This window comes from Gavia stellata, chromosome 1 (genome assembly GCF_030936135.1).
Source record: "Gavia stellata isolate bGavSte3 chromosome 1, bGavSte3.hap2, whole genome shotgun sequence".
Lineage (NCBI taxonomy): Eukaryota > Metazoa > Chordata > Aves > Gaviiformes > Gaviidae > Gavia > Gavia stellata.
Window position 1 is genome coordinate 76,895,019 of NC_082594.1, and position 22,912 is coordinate 76,917,930.

The following is a 22,912-nucleotide window of genomic DNA, read 5'->3' on the forward strand; positions in this document are numbered from 1 at the left end:
AAAAAAAGAAAAAGAACTCAATCAATCCTTATATCTTTTTACAGAAGAGGGACTAGTGAGATGATTTTGCCTCAAAGACAGGAGTACTGATGGGATCAAACTGTGTACAGACCAAAAGCGGACTATTTTCAAAGTGAAGTTTAAGAACCTGAGAGGGCAGAAAACCACATATAAGTGATTCAAGAGTGGGAAAAGATGTTTTCTTTTGGGAGAACTAGAGCTCAGTCAAGAACAAGACAGTAAAAAATTAATTGGTGCATAAATTAATGGGGAGAAAACACAGGTCTTAAAAAAACTCATCAATTTTGCTGAGACAGAGACAATATTTGGAAGGTGAAGTCAGACAAATAGAACATGCATTTTCTGCAAGCAAGGCAATTTATTAGTCAATCATGTTTCCATGCAGAGTGCAATATAATCATGATTGTGTGCCTTAAGTGGAAGAAAGAAAAGTATTGTAAAGAAACACAAGTTATGGGACTCCCCATAACGGGCAGTCAGCTGAAATTTAACAGTTCACAGTAAACATGATCAGAGCAGCAATCTGATAGAAACACCATAGTCTCTTCCCCAGCTGCTACTTCATGAAACATCTTTTTTTAAGCTACCTAAAATTGGCTTTAACTGAGATCCTTTAAGACTTTTACTTAAAGAGTTCAAATAACCCTTAGGAAATGACCATCAATTTGAAGAAGCTGCTTCTCATCAAAACATTCCCTTTTAATTTCCAGGTTGCTACTAGTTCTCACACTAATAAGCCTCCCCACTATATAAAGTCTTCTTGTTCATATAATCCCAAAGTAGTCTTAAAATACTAGTTCTATAAATTGATTAGTCTTTGCATGGACAAAGGGGACTCTGAACGTATGTGATGGCATTAAGGTATTCTCAACAAAAGCTTCCCTAAACAAAGAATCACTGGAGGCAACTGTGGATTCCCCAAAGTCTAATCAAGCAGATTATTTTCAAGCTGATAGCAAATACAGTCTTGCAATTTATCACTGCTATTACTACTTAATTTCAACTGATGAGCTCTCAAATGTCATTATTAACTAAAAACATTGTTACTTCATTTACAAACAGAGGTCCACAGCATCAGTTATTCAGTCTAGTACCTCCACATAAAAAGTCGTAGGACTCTATAATAATTCAGTCTAAACATTTCTGCAAAATGAGGCCGAATCCTGCAGAGCCATGAACAGCAGGAACTGGCCAGCACAACTTTGTGTGGACATATTCCCCTTAGTTAAACCATTTTAATTGCCTGTAAACCTTATCCAAAACTTACTGTCTTCTGCAGCTGATACTACACATGACTGCCCTACCACTTCTTTCTCCAAATTTGTCAGCCATTAACAAAGGCTTAATCAACTTACAACACAATTCACTCAACCTGCCAGGAATGCCACAAAGCCTGCAGCTGCCTCAACAGTCACTTGAGGTGATTTAGCAAAAGAATCTTTTGCTTGGTTTATTAAGTGGCTGAATTACGTGGACCTAACTCAAATGGCTTCGTAGCAACTCCAAGTAGCATTATATAGCTTCTACTAGCCAGCTGCCTTGTGCAGACTCTGGGTTTTTTTCAGCTTTGCTTTACACAAAGCAAGCTGCAAGTCTGAAACAACTAGAAAATTAACCTCCTCTTCCCCCACTGCAGCTTGGCTCCAGGCTGTTCCCCCATCCTCTGAATATCTCACTTGTTGAATATATTCCCAGATTAGAGTCTATCCTTCTTGAAGTCTCACAGAGAAGAAAAAAGACAAACTTTCGCTTCAAAAATACCTGCCCAGGGCCAAAATACTTATTGAAGCCAGGCATATCTCATGTTTCACCCTCATCCCCAGAAGACTGGCAACACCACCACTTGCTCTGGGAATCCACCAGAGTTGAAAGGAACTTCTTATTCTTGAAAACGTTAGAAGAGGTACAGCTCCAACAGAAAAATTTGGAATAAGCTCTTGTCAGTTAAGCTGAAAGTCAGTAATTGAACACAGCAAAAGAATTTGCTGTCTTTTTGTTTTCTTTATTTAACTTCAGACACTGCAAGAAGTTATTTGCACACTGAAGCAAAACCAAAACAAACCCAAACTCTTTACTACTTATTTAAATATAACAAAAGTGAATTATAAGCATTAGGACAAATGTTTTCAAATAACGTGTGGAGGTATGTTGCTTCTTAGCTGTTAGCCAAAAATAAACACTTGCTTTCTGCCTTCTATAAAAATATACTACACAACAGATGAATCCCATTCAACAGTATATTAGGATGTAATTAAAAATACTAATTTCAGGTTGCATTATGGCTCTGGAAGAAACACATACAACATACCATATGCAACATACTGTTCCACATTGTTGTCCCTTTCCTCCCCCTCTCCCATAAGCTTCTAGGTATCCAGATGTTCAGGAAGGGAAAAGCAACAAGTGTGGACTGAGTGAAACAAGGAAGAAAAAGCTCCCATTGGTGTGAACATAGTCACTTGCTCAGTGCTTGCAGCTGGTGCACCAGAAACAGGTGCTGTTCATCAACCATAAAACAAGGGACGTCCTTGCAAGAAAGGCAGAAGCCAAAAATCAGGAGATGCTCGGTGGTTTATCTTTTTTCCTGTCCATTCTGCGCTCTCAGTGAATCAACTGCAACAGTGCTCACTGGGGGGATATAGTTCTTACTGAGCGGGATAATATCAATAGCTGTTGTCTGTTACCATGGTTATAGCATTGTGTTACCACTTAGTGTTGTATACTGTTAGTAACCAAAACTCTTGTGGCAAGCAACCCAAATTTTTTAGTTTATTATGGATACCCTGTTCTGGCCTTGCTGCTGCACAGCAGCACCCTGCCTTCAGAGCAACAGCGGAAAGGCATGGTCTGGCCCGAGGCTTTAAATTAGCTCATGCATTTTCACATCATGATTAGCACGCCCTGGTGTAAATGATCTCACGGTGCCTTCTGGCTTCAAACTACTCAGCTAGGAACACGTAGGTTTCCTTACAGCCGGGATAAGAGCAACGCAGAAAGGTGGAAAACTGGAGACAGAAACAGGGCAGACAAACGAGATAAAAAGAGCGGCAGCTAGGAGCACGGCTGCTAGAGAAACAGCGAGGATCACACAGAAGCAATCTGCACAGGCAAGCTATGCTCTGTGCACGCTGTTGTAAAGCCGCAGTAACTCAGCAATAACAATAATAGAAGCAGAACACCTGCCACTCACCACCTAACCCTCCAAAAACCGGAGTTTGGTTTGAGACACCGAAGAGAGAAGGAGAACGCAGACTGTTAACTATTGTAACCCCTCTCCTCCCCCCTCCCACACACTCTAACCCCGCTCACACGTTGTTTTGGCCGCTTATCATCTGGTGGACCGGCTCCGCTGCAGCGCAGAGGCCGGGCTGCCCCCTCAGCCGGGGGTCGGCAGAGGCGGGCGGGAGCAGAGGCGGGACGCCGCCCGAGGAAAGCACGGCTCTGCGGGGCGAAGTCCGCTCTTTCGGCACGGCTTCCCCCAGCGCCTGGCGGGAGAGGGGCTGGATGCCGCCCGGGAAAGCGGCGGCCCCGGCTCCCGCCCCGAGCCCCGCCGGCAGCGCGGCCCCGCGGCGAGCGGGTACCGGGGCTCGGCGGCGAGCAACGGCAAGTTCACCCCTGCTCGAAAGACGTGTCAGCTTTGTGTTGTGTGAGGGAGGGAGCGACTTTTTTTTTTTTCAATTATTATTTTTTTTTTTTTAATAAAAAAGCTCATCTTCTCCTTACTCCCTACTCGCTCACTCACTGGGGGAAGCTTTGCTCTCGCTCTCCTCTTCATCCCAGACTTTCTGATCTTTGCTTCTAACGAGGGGTTGTCAAAAGCAGGGCCTGTATGTTCGTATCAGAGTAACTGGTGGGTGTCGGTCTCCTTTAAAATCTGGTCAAAGGCATTTCATCCCGCCTGCCGCAGGGGAGGGCTTCCCTGCCTGCTCCCGGTAGCAAGTGCTGCATAAGGATGAACTGTTTTTAAGTAGAAGCTGGAAATACAGCTCCTATAACAGCCAAAGCCAAGAGGAAGAGCTTTAGCGGTAGCTGAGTGGAAGATCGTAAATCACGGGCAGTGAGACTGCAGGCTACATCATGCCGTGTGGAGAGCCACGCTATGGATGGAAGCAGGATAGCCGTGGCTAACGCAGAGGGTGAGCCAACTAGCTCCCTTGAGAAGAAAGAAAATCAGTCATCATAGTGTCATGGTGGTGTATGCATGCCAGCTCTGGCAGCCTGGCTAATTCCTCGTTATGTTATTACAGTTCCTCTGTCTGTGAGTTCTCTCCTGTGCCAGTGCCGATACTCATGTGGTTGCACAGTCCAGCTTGCCATGCAACTTTGCAGGCCCACGGGGGCACCGGACCCCTCTTTTTACTGGCTACGTGTGCTGCTGATGGTTTAAAAAGAGGGTACAAATGTGTCATGCTGTAATCCACTGAGTAAGGGTTTTATTCAAAGACAGACAGAAAAAGGATAGAGGTTCTTGGTGTAGATGTATTATTGCTCAGAGACCAAAATAAATATTAATACAAAATACCATGGCAAGGTGGAGAAAACAATCAGAACTTATTAACTAGACCTTGATAAATACGGCGTATGGATACAATGAGATTCATAGCATCATCAGTGGGTGCAGTGCATGAGTCTGAAGGAGAACAGTAGGGACGTAAATGTTTATCTGGACATAGCAGTAGCAACTGCAACATTTTCCTCAAGAACCAAGAACTTCTGCCCAGAGAAGTAATTGGTAGAAGTAATTGAAGCTGGGAGAAGCTCATGCAGTGGGACAAAGAAATGAGAGTGCAAGGAAGGAGCCTTCAGGTCAAATTAGAACAAGGACACCCCTGAGGAGAGAAGGATGGTTGCATGCATCAAGGAGCAGATGTTAAAATAAAGCTTCAGAAATACTAAAGAGAAAGAAATTTTTCTGGGGGACTTGGAAAGAACTAGGTGGAAATAGTACAACTCAGGAAGCAGCAGAAATTTTCTGGGTTACAAACCAAGACTGAAGGAATTAATCCACTCTGCAAAGACATGGTGAAGAAAGTAGGAATCTGGTTTTGGCCCTTTTACTCCAGTGCAGATCTGATCACACCACTCCCGACTCTCACACCTGTGGAAATCTCACTCTATGTAGCCAGAAAGCCTCTTCTTTAAAACTTTAAAAAGTTTTGGTCTCCTCAGCAAAAATAATTATTTATTTAAATGTAGTCTGGACAATTTTTTTCCAAAATGTGAAAGTTTTAAAAAAATTTCAGTGCCTGAAAAGAGCTGATGATCATGGAAAATTCAGGGCAACCTTAGCTTTTGGAATGAAGACATAATGTTATCATTAATACAGAGTCAGTCTGACTTTTGAAATCTTGGCTTAAGACAATTACCTTATGGATCATTCATTTCTCAGACATTCAAACAGAGAAGGAAGATGCCCCAGAAACAAAGGTATATTTGCAGGGCAATCTACTTTAACTTTCAGCAGGTGATTCTGCCTCCCTCAAGATAGGAAATGAACTCCTTTCCATAACCACTGGTTGTGCTGTAATTTCATGGGCTCTCATCGTATAGCTGTTCCTGTGTTTTCCAAATCAATAATGAGACGTAGGTGGCAAAGAACAAGAGATCAAACCCAGCAAGGCAGATGACGGTTTTCCAGCTGATTGAAATCAAGGCAGTAAGTCTTGGCAGGCAAAAGTGAGCATAATGAGGCCAATTATCTGAGCCAGAGCTTCACACTGAAGGCTCTCATCAGTCCTGGAGGCTAAGTTATCTGACAGCTATTTACTAATCTAAAAGGCATTCCATAAAAATAACCAAACCCATCATTTAAAGGGTGATGACATTGGTCACTGTGGATTCACAGTAAGCAGCTTGATGGTGGCTTCCTGAAAATATGAATGTTTCTAAATGTTAAGAAACAATATTTTAAATCAAGTTTCCTTGCTTAGAAACTGCTAGCCCTTAGCATTGTTGTTCCTTTCCTTGGTAAGGTTCTACAGAAGTTGGAGGACCTCCACATCTCCCTATAACATAGATCACATACAAGAAAGAGGTATAAACCAGTATCTTGATCTTGAAGTGCCCACGTTTACAAGGCACAACAGAATATCTCTAGCCTTTTTTAAATTCTGCCAGCTTTAAGAAGTAGAAAAGTAGTAACGGAAGGTTAAAATACCATTCTCGTTTTACCCCTATTGTCCAGAAAGAGATGATGAGGTTTAGTGGAGTGAATGAACATAAGTAACTGGTTTATAAATAGTTTATTAATTTTAGCAATGGCTAATAAGAAATAAATTAACTGCCTAATGGCAGAAAGTCAACTCTGTAACTAGCTCATGTGTCTGAGTTTTGGAAGTATCCCAGTCTTCTGCTGAGGCTAGTAAAATCCTTTCTAAGAAAAAAAAACCTCAGAACATTCCTGTAAGGGATACTGAAGTGTACAAGAGAAAAACACTGAAGCACCAATGAGAAAACAATGCTAACTGAAGTTGAATCCTGAAACGCAGGACAGTAAGTGTTTGCTCTTTATATATTACTAGTAATTTACTTAGGGATAGATTTTTTAATTACTATTTTTAGAGAGGATAAAAATGCTTAGTTAAAAAATACTATCTTATGATGTGACACTTAATAGAAATTATGAGGCAACATTGCATCCATTTCAGTGTCATGGTACAGACAGATGCTGTGTGAGGTTTTTTTCTTATAATCCTGATTTTGACATTTCCAGGTACTGCTGTTGATTGCTGATATTTTGCTTTGCCCCTGGGATGGTATTTGACAGAAACCGCCAGTCTTGCTTGAGATGGTGCTCAAGCGTAGACATCACAGATACCAACTTGTATATTCAGGGACAAAACTGTTAATCTGTGGGGCCAGCCAGATTCTCAAAATGTTGCATTGTGGTCTCCACAGAAGAACACTTAACTTGAAGTACTGAAAACTCTGTGATCTTGTTGGTGATTACATGCTGAAGTCAAGCTGAAGCACTTGACCAATGTGTGTTCAGGAGAGTTCAAAACCAGCTTAAAAATATTCCTATTACTCTAAAGCAAAAAAGATTAAATACAACTTTAAAAAAAGGTAATAATTCAAAGCTTCAAAGATTTCCTTTTCAGTAAAACAGACAAATATTTTATGACTAATTTTTAAATGAAGAGAGATCATTAGATTTTCAACAGCTCAATTTGCATGCTCAAATGTTGCTTGCTACTGTTTTTGAAAACGTTTTCAGTATTGAAATTCAGATTTTAGGCATTTTGTAAATGCTCTTGAAATCCAGTCTTGAACACTATCTATGTCATCTTAGCCTATGACCAGTATGAATGCAACTAGATGAAAACTGTTTTGTGACTAAGCAGTAAAAATCAGTCTTAGCAAATGATTTGCACTGAAATAGTAGTGCATCAATCAGGTGGAAAAAAAGAAATGTGAACAAACCAATTAGTAATGACAGTTATGAAGTTTCCAAATCCTGCTTTTGTATGATCCTATAACTTCTTAAGAATCTTCCAGTGGTATTTCTCTTCCTGAAGTGCTAAATCTACAGATGGTGTAATTTGATACAGTTACATAGATTTAACTCTGTATATCTAACCTGAAGGTATCTTTTCAAAACAAGTTATGTACGTGTATTTATGCAAGAATACCAGATGAGATGAGTCTTTCATTCAACAGCAGTGAGATATTAGTAAACCAGGTATTTTAAAGAACACACAAAAGGTCTGGTTGTAGAAAACAGTGGCCAGCTGCCTGGATCTCACTGGCATCTTCAGTTGATGTCAGTGGAAGCTCTCAGCATGGGATTTGGAGGGAAGTATCTGCTTCACTCCTTCAAGAATGTACACATTGAAACCATTGCAGTACCAGGCACGGGAGAGCTTCTGATAGAGGCGTATATAGTTACCTGTTTTTCGGAGCTTTCTGAGGGTTTCAGTTTGACAGGACAGCTTTTCTTGAAAGAAGGAACTTCAGAAAATAATACAGTTGTCAAACTGATGGCTAATCTATGGGATGAACAAAATTTGATACACAGGTAAAAAAATGGTCCTGTAAGCCAGCCGTCCTGCCTGTAATTCTGCCTGAAGGGAACGAGCGCAAGTCTGCGTGAATTTGTTCAGTTACCTGTAGAGCTCAGTGATTTCATGTTTCTGAATGGGAGTAATCTGTTACAGGAAATAATATCCACGTTTATTCACATTGCACTCTTCTTGTTTGTTTTGTATTTTTGAAGGCTGCACATCAGCAGAGACTACCACTGTCTTCAACAGGTAGGCTATCTGGCCTTCAGCTGCTGTGACTGACTGTGCCAGCAAGACAGCAATTAATCCTCTCTCCCTTCATGACTCACCGTTGGTCTCCTGCAGAGAGAGAGCAGGAAGCCATCACAAGGGAAGCAGGGATTTTCCTAGAGCTAGAACAAGAGCAAGAGCTTCAGTGACTTCTTGATGATTCCTTGAAAACTAGTCAGATGCAAGGCCTGGCCCCAGTTTCACGAAAAGTTTCAGAGGGAAATAAATGAGGAAAGAAGAGGCAGCACGGACCAGATTGGGGACACATGGTCTCTCAGATGCGAGAAGTGGAATGCACATTTGTCACAATGGGGAAAAAATTTCTGTCTCGATAGATGCGAGGCTCCTACAAATTCTAGCTCAGATGTCTTCCTGAACTCTTTATCTCCAAGTGGATATCCTACAGTGCTATGAAGTATTTCTGTTCAAGAAAAACTGGTTCTATCATATTGAACAGGTATTATACCCACATAGTCTTAAAGGTGTTGAAAAATTGAGAGGGTGTAAAATCCCAGATACTAAACTGGCTTGAGAATGGAAGTGAGATCTTGGAAAGTGACTGAGAAAATTGAAAAAATGCCAGGCTGATTACAGTAATTTCACGTAAAGAAAACACTGCATTTTGAATATGAAAAGACCTTTAAATCTAGCCAAGAAAGAACCAGTGAAATAGAGTACATTCAAATGAGAAATAAAGCACACAGTCTTAACAATGGAGGAAATTAAGCAACAATCCAGTACATGTGAAGTTATAGATTGACTTCATCTCTTGAAGTTTTCACAGTAAGTCTGAGTGCCTTTCTCATCCATAGCACTGATGGAGCATCTGGGTGAATTATAATAGTCTGTGAAACACATGAGGTCACAGCATAAAATAAAAGTTTGCTTTTAAGCCGTAGGGCTTTGTTTACCTGCAGATTTCCTAGTGGCTGAATTGCAGGAAACTAGGGGGAAAATAAAACCAAATTAAACTGAATATTTATCAAAGAGGATGAACAATTGAAATGGGTCCTAGCATGATAGTTAGAAAAATAGTAAAAAAGGTGAAATAATTCGAATGGGCAAATTATGTTCTCAGAAGCCTACATATTCAGATATACCAGGGTAAACTTGTCTATGTGAACAAATATTTGTTGTACCCTACAATGAAAAGCATTACCTGTAAGGCCACGTTAATAGGAACAACTATTTTAACACAAAGAAGGAAAGAACTGAATTTACATCAGCAAAGAGATAAATCCAAGTAAATCTAGCTGTTTGGTGGGATGAAAATTTAACTTGTGAAGCAAAAAATACTTTAATTCTGCATTTCTTTTTTTAATAGTAAATTAGAGTTTGTTTGTTTTCATAATTAGGATTGAGCATCTTTCAAAGAGTCTTTTCTGAATGTACTACTTGTTAGCAGGAACTAGTTATGACAGAGATATGGGCAGCAAGGTAACTCGTGCAATCCTGTGCCCAAATGACTGAACCGTTTATCAGTGTGGTACTTCTGTGACCATCAATGCCACTGTGCCCTTGCCAGTGCTGCTTAGGGAGCTGGGTGCAATGGGAGCTTTGGAAAGGCAAAATCCTTTCCCCTTTGTGTTCTCCACCAAAAGAGGCTGACTCTCATCAGAGGGGTCCCATCCTTCTCAGAAAGCGCAGACAGCTCTTACCCAGCTTGTCACATTTCCAAGCTTTATGCCTCACCTGGGCAATTTCTCCTGATCCACAAGACCCAGGCAAACCAGCTGCCATCATCACTGCTGCCAGAGGGACTACCTACAGGGAAGGAAGGTAGCTACTTTTAAAGGAGATTCTGTGAGGAACTGGGGGCAAAATTGTTTTGGAATTATTTTGAAGGCAGTAGTCTGCAAAAATTTTTTATAGTGGCATCTTATGCATCACTAGTAAGGATAAAAAAATTAAAGGGAGACCTCAGTCCATGAATTACTTAGACATTCAGAACAAAAAAAAAAGCAAAGCTTCTAAGTATGCATTCATAGACAACAAAATATGTTATATCATTACTTGTACAGCTCTAATGTTGCCCTGCTTCAGTGCATTTGAACTATTCATGCAGTTGTCAACAGATGCAAGTTAAAACATGCTCTTCAGATCATTCTGTCTTGCTCACTCCCTGAGAGGGTCCAGCCTAAAGACACCATTACCAAATACTGTGCTCTTCACTGGAACAATTCTCATATAAAGGCTCCATTAAAACAAACAAACAACCCACCAGTTGACACCGTCAAAGAAAACACTCTTGATCTAAAAACACTTTTGAGGAAGTAATTTTGGTTCTTTCCTTTATAGGTCGGCAAGTTTATTATCACCTTCCTTATCACACCAACAGAATGGGAATGTCCCACAGCACGGCTGCAGCCACGGCTTCCACACCACATTGTACAAGGAGAGCTGCTCTGGGACCGGAGTCAGTGTCCTGCGATGCTCTTCTGTGGCTCTTCCAATCTTCCTTATTACAGTGTCAAAGAGGGGCTCGGTGTCAGCCGACAGAGGTTTGGCTTCAGAAGGGTCTCGCGAGAGGTCAAACAGCAATGGAGGGTCATGATGGGTCACACCTTCCCCAAAACATGGGCAAAATCCTCTATCATAACAAGCACCGGCTCCAAGTGGACGGAAGACAGGGGTCACATAATGAGCCTTCCAGATTGCTCCACCTGGCAGGAAAGAAAGAAGGCTTTCACTGACACTGGTGGTTGTTACAAGGCACTAGAAGAGTGAATGTTTTTTTTTGAGTTTGTTTCTGGTTGCACTTCAGCTCTACACTTGTTAGTTGATATAGTATTGTAATTTCATTTAAAATTAAGTGCCACAGAATTAAACCAATAATGTAAAATGATTTCTGACATTTTGAAATTTCTCCAAAATTTTCAGCAAGTATAAATTATCACTCACTTTCTTTCTTATGAAGACATGATAAAAGGATTTGGGGTTTCCATGGCTTCCTTGTTAAGGCAGCAGAAGGACACACAAAGGGCTGAGGTGAAGACTTCTCCATGAGAGAAGGAGGGCATGGACTCCCCAGACCTTGGATTCAGATAGAGAGGTGGGTGAGACCCATCCTGAGCTCCAGTAGCCTGGCTGGCATGCCATGTGCCTTGAAGCTACAAACAAAGTCTTTGTGCCTTACAATACAGGCAATGCTAGTAAGTTCTTTACCACCTTACACCTAGAACTACTTGGAAAGCTGCAATCCCAGAAAAAAATGTGTTAGACAAATGTGCCCTCCTGTAGATGGTACCTAATTCTTGGGAAAGAAATTCTGTACTCACTGTCCTTCTGATGCCACCGCACAGCATGTAAGTGAATGCCACAGTAATGAAACAGGAACTCGTGCTCTGAGTGCTCAACTGTTCCTTGCAGTAAAGGCATCAGATCCCTGCCATCAATTACCCTAGCAAAAAAACCAGAGATCATCAGACTGGGGTAAGCTGTACAGGACTGCGTTCCTTCTGCACACCTCTTGCTGGGACTGTCAACTCTGAATAAGGAAAATGCTTGTAGAAGACTGCAGGTAGATGCTGAATCTCAAAAGTAGAGAAAAGGTGACTGAGCTGTGGTAACATTTATGTGTCTAGAAAAGGAGCAGGAGTGAAAAAGAAAATGTCAGACTCTTAGAATGTGTTTCCAAACTAGATTTTCCATTGTTTTGGGAGAGAAGGAGGAATAAAGACACCTGTGTTTGTACCTGTCCTGGGGTAGTACCCCTCCAGCTAGATGAACTACTGTAGGGTAAATGTCCATAAGGCTTGTAGGTTCATCAATAACCGTGCCTGCAGGTAACACTCCTGGCCATCTAAATATTCCTGGGACACGGATTCCTCCTTCCCAGCCTCCCATAGCTTTTCCACCTTTCATTAAAAAAAAATAGATTTCATTTAAAAAAAGCTTCATTTAAGATAAAGAGAAATTTTAGGCAAATGTTATTTTATTATCATGAGCTAATCTTACCTTTATGAGCCTTCCTTACGTTTTTGAGTTTACCACTAAGCTCCTTCTCAGCATCAGTGAAAGTGTGTTCACTATATCAGACCCTTCGAGTGACCTTACACAGTTATTCCCTTCTATTATTTTACAAACACATTGCCCCATCAGAACTCAGTGTGGATAAAATTTTCAGGCATAAAGTGATTTTCTGGCCTAGTTCTCTCTCTTCTACAATCCTGTAACACACCTGTTGTAGTTAAGGCAAGTGTTCAGATGTAAGATGCAACTTATATTTGGTGAGAAGTTACACAATCTTAATAAAAATTAGCTTGTGATCAGTTGCCTCATGAGGAAATGACAGTTTGAGAATTCATGCTTATAAAGAACATCTGCACAGGCTAGAATTGTCTACATTTTTAAATGCCCAATTAGAATGAGACAAATTTGCTTCTCAATGATAAAACACTGTTACTCCTTGGGCATACAGTCTTATCTAAGCTTTAGGGATGTCCTGAGTACTTTACTAGTTGTTGCTGGGTTGTCACTGTCCCTGACAGCTCTTACCTCTGTATATTCCATTCCAGCCACCCAGCTGCCTTTTGCCTTCTTGTCTTTCCAGCCATCCACCATGATCAGAGGCAAAGTAAACTACTGTAGTATTTTTCAAGCCTTCCTTGTCAATAGCTTCTAGAACCTGTCCTGTAAACACAGGAATATGTGTGTATTAGAAAGCAAAAATATTGCTTACACTACATAAATTTTAGCCTCTAACTTGTAAACATTCATCAATGTAATTTTTTATGTATGTAGGGCTGCTTATTGTTTAAAAGAAGAGTTTTTTAGGATTGAAATTTGTAGTTGTGATTTCACTGTCTGTAGAAGCACAGAAAATTTGTGATGTGCTGTAACCCCTTTATTATTAGTATTATAACAAAGGAGTGCAAGAACCACAGTCACAGACCAGAAGCCTGTATTGTAAAGGACAGAAGTGCTCTGTGCTGTAAAAATATGGAAAGAAAGCATGATCCAAGGCCCCAAAAAGTTAGATTCTGCATCAGAGGTAGCCATCATGAGAAATAAGGAAAAAATGTCATGTACCCTTACCTTACAGTTAGTATTTGCATTAAAATACTGCCTGGATTTAATATGCATTAATGATATAGTTCTTTTTTATTTAAAAGTGATTCTTGAGCTGTTTCTGATGTTCTTAATTATATTTGTGGTGTGTGAGTGTTTGACAGGTAGGTTTGAATACTAATTCTTTCTGTATGTGTACCTGATTTTTATCCCTTTTGGAAATGTGGTTACTTTTCCTCCGCCATGACTGGGTAATAAATAATTCTTCTTCCCCTCCAAAAAACAGGCTGAAAAATAACATGAATCTAATTTCTGGGGGCATACCAATTAACATTTATGAACATTTCTGGATTTATGAATGGTGCTGAAAAATATGCAGTGCTCTGTTGAATGCAGCAGTCACAAAGAAATAGCCTGCTGGTTTACACGTGAAATTAAGTTGCTTATCAGTTTTATCACCTTCTGATGTGTCCTACTTAGAAATAGATAAGACATGACTGTAAGAGGTTGAAATTACCTGATCTTTAATAATCACAGAAAACTAAATAAATCACACTTATTTAGTAAAAAGAGCAGGAGAGCTCCTTAACAGGAGCCAAGAGGATATGGTTAAAACTGGTAAACACTGGACCAAAAAACCAGAGTGAACAGAAAGACTCATTTGGTCCAAGACTGCAGAAAGTAAAAAGGCAACACTATAAGCCAACAGTGCTCATACAAAATTGGCAGATGTTCATGAAAAGCTTAGGACTTTTTTCCTTCTTGTTTTTAATTATCTTCTTTGTTCTTTTAATAACAACTGCATTTTTATTACATATTCAGACCTAGGTATTGGATGGTTGGAGACACTGTTATTTCCTATGGCGACTTACCCACCATCCAGTCCATCTCCTCTACATTGTCTCCATATAAACCATGACAGCTCCTCCCAAGAAACTTCTCTGTGGTGAGGAGAGGGGTGTGGGAGTGTAAAAATGAAAGAAAGAGGAGGAATGGCTTGTGCTTATTTCTAAAAAACAGAAATCAACACTTTGTTGTTAGGGAGGAAGGTTCTCAACGCATACAGAGGTCAGTCGTAATGTAAAATGGTATGATTTGCATATATACGTATTTCAACAGTCACTTCAGAAACATCTTAATTTGTAAGGTATTAAAACCCAGTGATTAGGATCTATCTGATAAAAGAATGTTTGGCTTATTATAAAATGACCCTCTTTATTTCCTGAATCATACATAGAAAAGTTGCAGATTGAAGCTCCGCTTTCTGCTATTGCAAACCACCACAGTGCTACTGAAAGGAAGGCAGCAAGTTCATCTCCTGCCAGCAGTTGCCCACGTCTCAGTCCGTAGATAAGGCTCTCCTCACAGCTCTGCTTCTCCTTCCCCAGCACACACACATATTTCTGCCATCAGCTGCTCTCCCTTAAAGCTGCAATATTGATCTCATTGGTAGAAATATGTATTTTCTCAAAATAGCCTAGAAATATTTAATCCAACCCATTGAAATTTGGAAATGTTATGAGCTTTAATGAAGCTAGGAATAACAGACATCCTTAAGCAGCAGCTAATTTTTGGTTTAATAATATGATATCATTATTAATAGTATTGATAATCAATAGGCATAATAGTACTTACAATCCTACATAATATTATTAAATTTACAAAGACTTCACATGCGAAAAAGCTGTTTAAAAGTTGCAAGACATGCAAGAACCAAAAGAAATGTGATCAAAGGAAACACACTTTACCTTTCAATAAATGAAATGGACTCTCTCAAGATAAGGGTTGTAGTCCTGTCTGTCACCATTGGCTGTTCCGTAACTTCATGGTTTCTCATCATAATGCAGTTCCAGTGTCGTACAAACCCGTAACTTGAGAACCAGGATACGAAGAACAGGAGACTAAACCCTGTAAGGCAGGTCAGCGTTTTCCAGCTGACTGAAATCAAGCCAGTCAGTCTTCCTAGGGCAGCGGTAAGTGTAATGAGGCCAATCATCTGAGTGTAAAGCCAGAGTTTCCTTCTAAAGACTCTGTCCATCTCTGGTGTTTCTGTTGGTTGGCAGTCACTTATTAGCGTAAAAGGCATCCCATAAAAATAGTCAAACCCGTGGTTTAAAGGGTGATGACAATGGTCGTTGCGGGATTCACAGTTAACACCTTGATGCCACTTCCCTGAAAATACAGATTATTAAAATGTGAAGAGATAATATTTAAAAATGGGCTTTTCCTTGTACAAAACATTTCCCAAAAAATGGTTGGTTTTCTTCTTTCTTGTGAGAACTTCTTCATCCTACGCATGTATACAAAGTATGTACTGATATAATGGGATATATCTTACAAATGATGAAAGTAATCTTCTACAAATTATAAACTTCCGACAGAGTTATTGGTGTTCTGCACACATATTCGTGCCCTGTAGCTTTGATCAAATGTAAAAAAACTGGACTATAAAGGGAACTGGAAATTGAAAAATATTCAGTTTTTTCAGAACCAAGCAAAAATATATGGCCTTCCTGCAGACCTGGCAGGTACAAAATAAGGAAGAAGTCTTTTTGTAAGCACAGGGCAAAATAACATTATTCTGTTGTTTCTTTTCCTTCAAGATGCTATGGAGACTTGTTTCTGGAAAGCTTTGAACGGCCTGATGTCAGGACTGTGGCAACACTCAGTGACGTATTGGTGCCAGACTGATAAGGGAGGCTATGGATAGCGTAGTCAAGTAACTTGCATCTCAACAGTGTGTTTGCCAGACAAACCACCAAGATCTAGAAGAACTTGACCTCAGGAGATCAGGATTTCTTATGAAGCTGTACATATGTAAGTAACTTTGCTGATAGTAATATTTCTGTATACTGGGTGAGAATAAAAGGCCTTGTTGTATAAGTATTTTTTCCATTTATTAGTATTTCATCAATTTTTAAAAAGTCAAAGCCTCTTTCTTTCAAGTAACAAAGTCTTCATGTATCAAAAGGAACATCTCCTGACCTTTTGCAATACAATTTGTTCTTTATTATGAACATATGTCCACTATTATGATGAATGGCACATCAAAACCATGCTCTTTTTTCCCCTCCAGTTTATTCAAACAGTCTGGTCAGGCACTTACACAGAGTCATAACAAGTTGGCTCACTTTGCTCAAACACTGAGGCTTGGGAATATCTAAAACAAGTGACCAGAATCTACCTCTCATCAGAGAGATGCAGTTTAATTGCATTTTATGATCTCTGATGTAATGCAGGCCTTGGATACCAGATCCATAGATCAAAATGTACTTTTAGAATTTTACTTGAAAAGTAATTAGTAACTAATTCTTATCGTGGAGTAAAGAACTATGCACTTGCAGAAGGATATTATCCTAAACAAATGGTTCACTATCTTACCAATACATATACTAGCAGCCAACCCTGAGTAGGTTTCAATAGAATTGCTGTGTATTACAATAGGAGCAGAAAAAACTACTTCAGAGGAAAAAAAATTGCTACTTTTTTGGATATAAATATAAAGAAAGGGTGAAAGTTCTGTTCTAGGTGGATGAACTGCTTTCAGCTAAAATCTCTACTCAGTTTACCTCTTAACATATTTAGAGCCAGCTATATAATGAAACAAGTTTGTAATAAATACATAGATGTATTGGTCATAAATACAGGTGCAGCTAAAGTATCCTTGGACTTCAGATGCACTCCAACACCTAAATCTCCAGCTGAGATTGATAAAGGCTTCTGATATGCTACAAAAGACTCAAATCTCCAGAAGATAAACTAAGTGTATAATTAAGATAAATTAATCTTTGAGGGCATATGTTATACAACATTGGCTTTCTCACTACAAAGTGTTTCCCAACAAAAAGTCTCATTATCACATCCAGCTGCAGGTTATTAATAGGATTTAACTCTGCAATTAAACTGGTTGTGCTCAGAGCAAAACAATCACAAACCATTTGGGTGAGACTATTTAGTGCTCATTCAGCTGTAGTGCTGTGGGCAGATGTGTAAGATTTCTTGCTTCATGACTTGAATGTAAAGTTGTTCTTACGGGGTTTTTTTGTGTCACTTATCACCAGTGCTTTCCATCATTCCCTACTGTGCAATTAATCAGGATCTGTCAATCCAGTTAAACTAAGTGATGCTCTTGGTGTCTATGGTATGATTTTAGCTGAGATGGCCATAGGTAAAAGCCAGCCTGTCTTGCTAGCTAGCCTCTAGGAGGGATGCAGCAAAATCTCACTGCAGGGCAATTCCTTTGGCAAAGTGGAGACAAATCTGTTTTGTTAGTGATTACATGCTGAAGCCAAGCTGAAGCACATGGCTAATAGATGTGGTCTTTTTGATGAGGTGATGAAAAGAACTAAAATAATATTGCTATAAAACTAACAGAAGAAGATTCAATAACATAGAACTTAAAATGCTTGGAGAGCTTTGTTTAATATTGTCCTTTATGGTTTAGATTTATTCTGCTGAATGAATACAAATCCATTCCTGCAGACACTTTTATTAATAAATTCAGTTTATTTGTGCAGCCAATATTTTTATGTGTCAGACATAGATTTTTGATATTGACATTTAGATGCTCAGATGAAGTAGGGTAAATAGCTGAAAGTTCAGCTCAGGTACATTTGTGTTTTATCAGTCTGTGGAACTCTGTGACATACCCAGGATAAATAACTATCTGCAGCTGGATCATGACCAAAAGTTACAACTGTATTGAAAACAAAAGTACTGGAAAATATTAAGTAAAATGGAATTCTTATTAATGCCAAAGGAGGCAATATTTTGTGGGCTATACTGAAATCTTGGTGAACTATAGTGGCACACTGTAATTAAAGAAAAAATAATTTCTTTGTTTTTGTTTTTGAAAGCCAGATCCTGTGGTATTATGAACTGGTTCTATTGTTTTAAGTAGCAGCTGTTCCCTTTTGTTATGAATCTTCTCTGAGCTGTGTAAAGCATTGGCATGCATATTTAAGTGGAACTCATGGTTTTGTTTTTGATGAAATAGCATTGGAATAATTGTCATATGCCTGGTAGAATAGTAGTCAAGAAATATAAACTTATTTTCCATTATATATTTTAACAAGCACAGCTGTGCTTGAAAGCAGGTCAACAGTAAAGATTATTGTCTTTATCAGATGCTTGTTCTTTTAAGAGAGATTCTTTTTGGTCAAGATTTCTTCTTACAAGATATTCTTAAATCAGGAAATAAAAATATTACAAATGAGGTATGAGCAGTTGTTAAGTAAAATAAATGGTTTGAGTGAGATGTGCAGGTGAAACACATTCTAGGCCATCTTCTGGAGTGTTTCCATACCTATCAGTCCCGTGCTGTAGCCTTGCTGCTGCAGTATTTTGGCAAAAGTGGTTTCATTCGGAGGAAGTCCTCCTGAGCCAGCATTCCAAAAAATAACACGGTAATTGTTTATAGCATCCATCCCTACAAAATACAATAATAAACAATCTTAGTAAGTATAACTGATAGAGTACTTTTATCAAACACATTTCTTTGTTTCCTGGTTTCATTGGTATTATAGTGTTAAATGTTTATCCTGATACTGTTTTTTTTGGGGAAATGAATCTACAACAGTGGACAAGAATAAGAAAGAATTAAGTCTCTCCATTGTATACCTATTTGTCTTTGTATCTCATAATGAGACATTTTATTTTATTTTATTTTATTTTATTTTATTTTATTTTATTTTATTTTATTTGGAATGGCACAGTTGTATAGGAGCTTTTATATGTCACAGTGGCATCCAGGCTGTATGATGTGTACTTACTTTACGTGATTGTGAGGGCAGGGAGGAGGGTAGGGAGACTTCAGCCTTCTGTCAGCCTCAAACTCCAGCTTGCATAAGGCTGCCTGGGAACTCAAGATTTCCCTGCACAGTGGCATGGCTGGTACCTGACTTCTGAAACCCATGGAGCAGCTATGTAGCACCACAATCTTCTCATCACCTGCAGGCTTATGCCCTGTTATTTAGCATTATATACTGGCATAACCTTATCATACAACGTTATGTGAAGTACAAGCGTTGAACATCTCTGGCCCTGTTGTTATAGTGGGAGAGAGTCTGTACAAGCTCATGTGCGTTTTCAAGCTATCTATCTCCATGGGAGCTGTCATGGTGAAAGTAGGACAGCATGTCAACTTCAAAATGCCTCGGGAATGAAGGCACTGAAGATCATTTGCAATAGAACAAGCATTAGAGAATCACTGTTAGAAACATGTAGAGCTATTTGTTTTTCATACCTCTTCATCTCAGGGATGCAGTTTGACAGGATAGGGTTTTTCTTCAAAAACAGAACCGGGAAAAATAATATAGCTGTCAAACTGTTATTTTGTAGGATGGATGAATCTGACACATAGGTAACAAAGCTTTCCTGTAAACGACTCATTCTGCACCTCAACTGGAGGGAATGGACACACATCTGCATAGATCTTCTCTGCTCCCTGCAGGGCTGAGCTGTTTCTGATATCTGATGAGGAATCACCCATGACAGAAATTAATGTAACTGGTGCTTTAGAAATATGTTATTATTATTCATGTTCTGTGTAATGACTTTTTTGAATGTAACAATTTGTACTGACTCCATTCGGGCTGCAATCTGTGCAATAAAGCACTGAAAGGCAACCGAAGTTGCGAGCATGGGGGGAGCAAGCTGCTCTGTAGAGCTGGTTCTTCTCTGCTCTGCTTCCCCCAGGTCAGTTCATTGTACCCCATAAATATAGATGCCACCTCAAAGGTACTAGAGCTAACTGATGTGTCTTTGTGTGCCTCAGTGAGGGATGACATGTCTGTGGCACCCCTTCTATTTGCACATCCTCATTTCTTTTGTGCCCATTGTATGACATTGTTCCCTTCAGCAATAAAGCAATGTTTAAAGGCTTCTTGGCTTTGCAAGGCAAACCTGATCGGAGAGGATATCTGCCAGTGAGGAAAGCTGCTCTGCTGGGGGTGCAAAGTGGAGCTGCAGCGATGTGTTGGGTCAGTTTCACTCCTTCCTTTGCCAGGCCATCAATGTTTGGGGTCCTAAAAATGCAACCAACACTGTCAGGTATCATTCAGAGGGTCTTCAAGGGAATGGGGATGAGGAGTAATTTACCTATCTTTATTTTGGGAAGTTTCTTCTATCTGAAGATGGCCAAGAAACATTTTATTTTTTTTTTTTATTTTAATTTTCTCAAGTGATGGGGAAATATTTTTTTTTCTTTCTTCATTAACAATAGCTCTCCAGATAAATTTCAAGCCAATGATTCTTTCTTATTTCCCAAGTCCTGTGAAGGGCCTTGCAGAAATGTACCCCGCTGCTCCTGAAGAAGAAAACTCATGCCTTGGGAATGATGCTATGCTGAAGGGGAGGCTCAGGCATGCAGAGCCCCATCAGCTACCTATGATCATTAGCTACCTCTCAGAAACTTGCCGGCTGGTGCCAATCAGGGTTAGATTCTGAGAACTTTGCTCAATGAGTGGAGTGATTGTACCAAATTTGGTTTTGTTCAAAGAAGTGATAAGCTGGCAGGAAAGCAGCAGGCAATAATGTGGCACGATTTTCAAAGAGAAGGGAAACTCTGTGTCCTTGGGTCTGAAAGAGAAGTATTTCCTAGTAACATAGCTTGTTGCAGTGATTTATACTGTATTTTGATGTGAGACTGGGAAAGAATGGCAAAATTGAGTTAAATGAGATAATGAGGCCTGATATGTTGAAAGAACATTTCTATCTTCAGGTATGTGTAAGAGCTTAGTGTTTCTCAATGTCAGGCAATTAAGGAATACACAAGAACGGCTGACATATTTCCACAGTAAAGCAGCTCAGGATAGCAGAGCTGGCCCTGGGAATGCCCTCTAGGCTGTGAGATAGTCCTGGTAGTGCTTTACATTTACCGTTAATGACACCCATGGGAAATCCTCACATTTCTCCAGGAAATGAACTTGAAGACAGCTCGAATAGCTGATGATGGGGAGAGGATTGCAGTCTTATGTTAAATAACACTCCAGCTCTGTTCACTGGTTTGCTCAGTTTCCTTACCTGATAGTAACATTCCCATAGCAACCTACATCTCCTATGCCAAGGTCATCAGCCATCAACAGGACAATGTTTGGCTGTGTGACAATAGAAAGCTGTGTCAGCGGTGGCTGCAGAAGCAGGCCAAAAATCAGGGGTGCAACCAGGGATGTCCTGAAACACAGAAGAAGGAAAGAAGCCGATGACCTGGCCATTCATCACTCCCACTGCACATGGCCGAAGACCCTCCCGTGTGAGCTTGGCTGCAGCCCAGACCACTCTCTGCCCAGATATAGAGGGTGTGTTAAATTTTGATCATTGACCCAAACAGATGTCATGAAAAGGAAAGTGTCAGGACCATAACTTTAAAACCTCCTTTTCTGATTGTTTCCAAACTTCCTATGAGCAGTCTCACTTGGGAATTTACATGTGACAGATGACATGTAAGTTATTTTGCTTTAGTGGCTTGGGATGTTTTTTAGAAATTGGTCTGGAAAGCTGAGAATGTAATCAACTTCTTCTGACATCCTTCTTGCCCAGACTGGGACCTTTGTGTCGTGAAAAAGTTAAGAACAAGAAAAACAAACAAACAAACAGAATCACATTGTGAGTATAATTTATAGATAAACAACCCTACTCTTTTATAATACAGTATTATGTCATTATTAAACTTCACTCACTTTATTTCTAAGTATGATATAACAATAATTAATGAACTTTTTTCTTACCAATAAGATGTTAGTTGCCAAATCATTTCTGCATTTGGAGTGTTCAGATCCTGCAAAACCAAGAGAGACAGCCTTGTCATGTTTGCATCTTCCTAGTAGTCACTACAATAAAAATAGATAAAAACCTTAATCAAAACCTATCAACATTGTCTCTATTTTATTACTTCAGTGCACTTCAGATCAGACCCTAAATGAAGAAGAGTAAAGGCATTAATGTTATTTTTATTGCTAGCACTTCTTCACTTCTTGGAGGAATTTTTGTGTAGAAAAGTTTATCTTAAAATAGCCAAATAATTCTCTTTTGTTACACTACTCAGCTGTATGAAAAATACTTACTGTTCAGAAAGGAAGAGAAGAGCTTTTTAAAATCCAGTCCTCAATATAATTTATTTTTCTGTAATCACAGAGACAGTAGCAGCCTGCTGCTTCCTCACATAATGTGCCAAGTTTACTTTCAGGCTTGTAAGAGAGATCTTTAGTTGTAGAAATTCTAGTCATCCTCTTCCAACAATGACTTTTCCTTAGAAGACACTGAATTTGTGACCTCCTGTTGTTTGACTCTGAGCCGAGCTTTTTTCTTCTTTGTATGTGTCAGATTTCAGGGTGTGATGCTATTTTCCCCCCTCTCTGCACAGCTTTCTGCAAAGGTTACTCTGGGGCTTTCTCTTTCGCTGCCAGGACAAGACAAACTGTTTCAGGACTTTGAAGTAAAGGCCAGATGACCTTGGTTCAAAGGCTTTAAAGTAGACTCCTTTCGAATTTATCCCATGTCTGGTTGAACTATCCCAAGCATCACAATTTTATAAATTATGTTGTTTTCACATTTTGTCTTCCAGAAATGATAGTATTTAGCAGCTTTAGTTAATATCCATAGTTCTTACA

At 39.6% G+C, this 22,912-nt stretch overlaps 1 protein-coding gene across 1 annotated transcript; it reads right to left on the reverse strand.

Annotated features, from left to right (window-relative positions):
• Positions 1 to 10,586: 10,586 nt before the first annotated feature.
• Positions 10,587 to 22,056, reverse strand: LOC104250706 (arylsulfatase D). Its single transcript, XM_059819997.1, has 10 exons — positions 22,031 to 22,056; positions 21,327 to 21,476; positions 20,208 to 20,329; positions 18,610 to 18,732; positions 15,053 to 15,476; positions 14,177 to 14,313; positions 12,792 to 12,926; positions 11,989 to 12,151; positions 11,573 to 11,694; positions 10,587 to 10,957 (listed from the first exon to the last, which is right to left on the reverse strand). Exons 1-10 carry the CDS (start codon positions 22,054 to 22,056, stop codon positions 10,587 to 10,589), a joined length of 1,773 nt encoding a protein of 590 aa, XP_059675980.1.
• Positions 22,057 to 22,912: the final 856 nt, after the last annotated feature.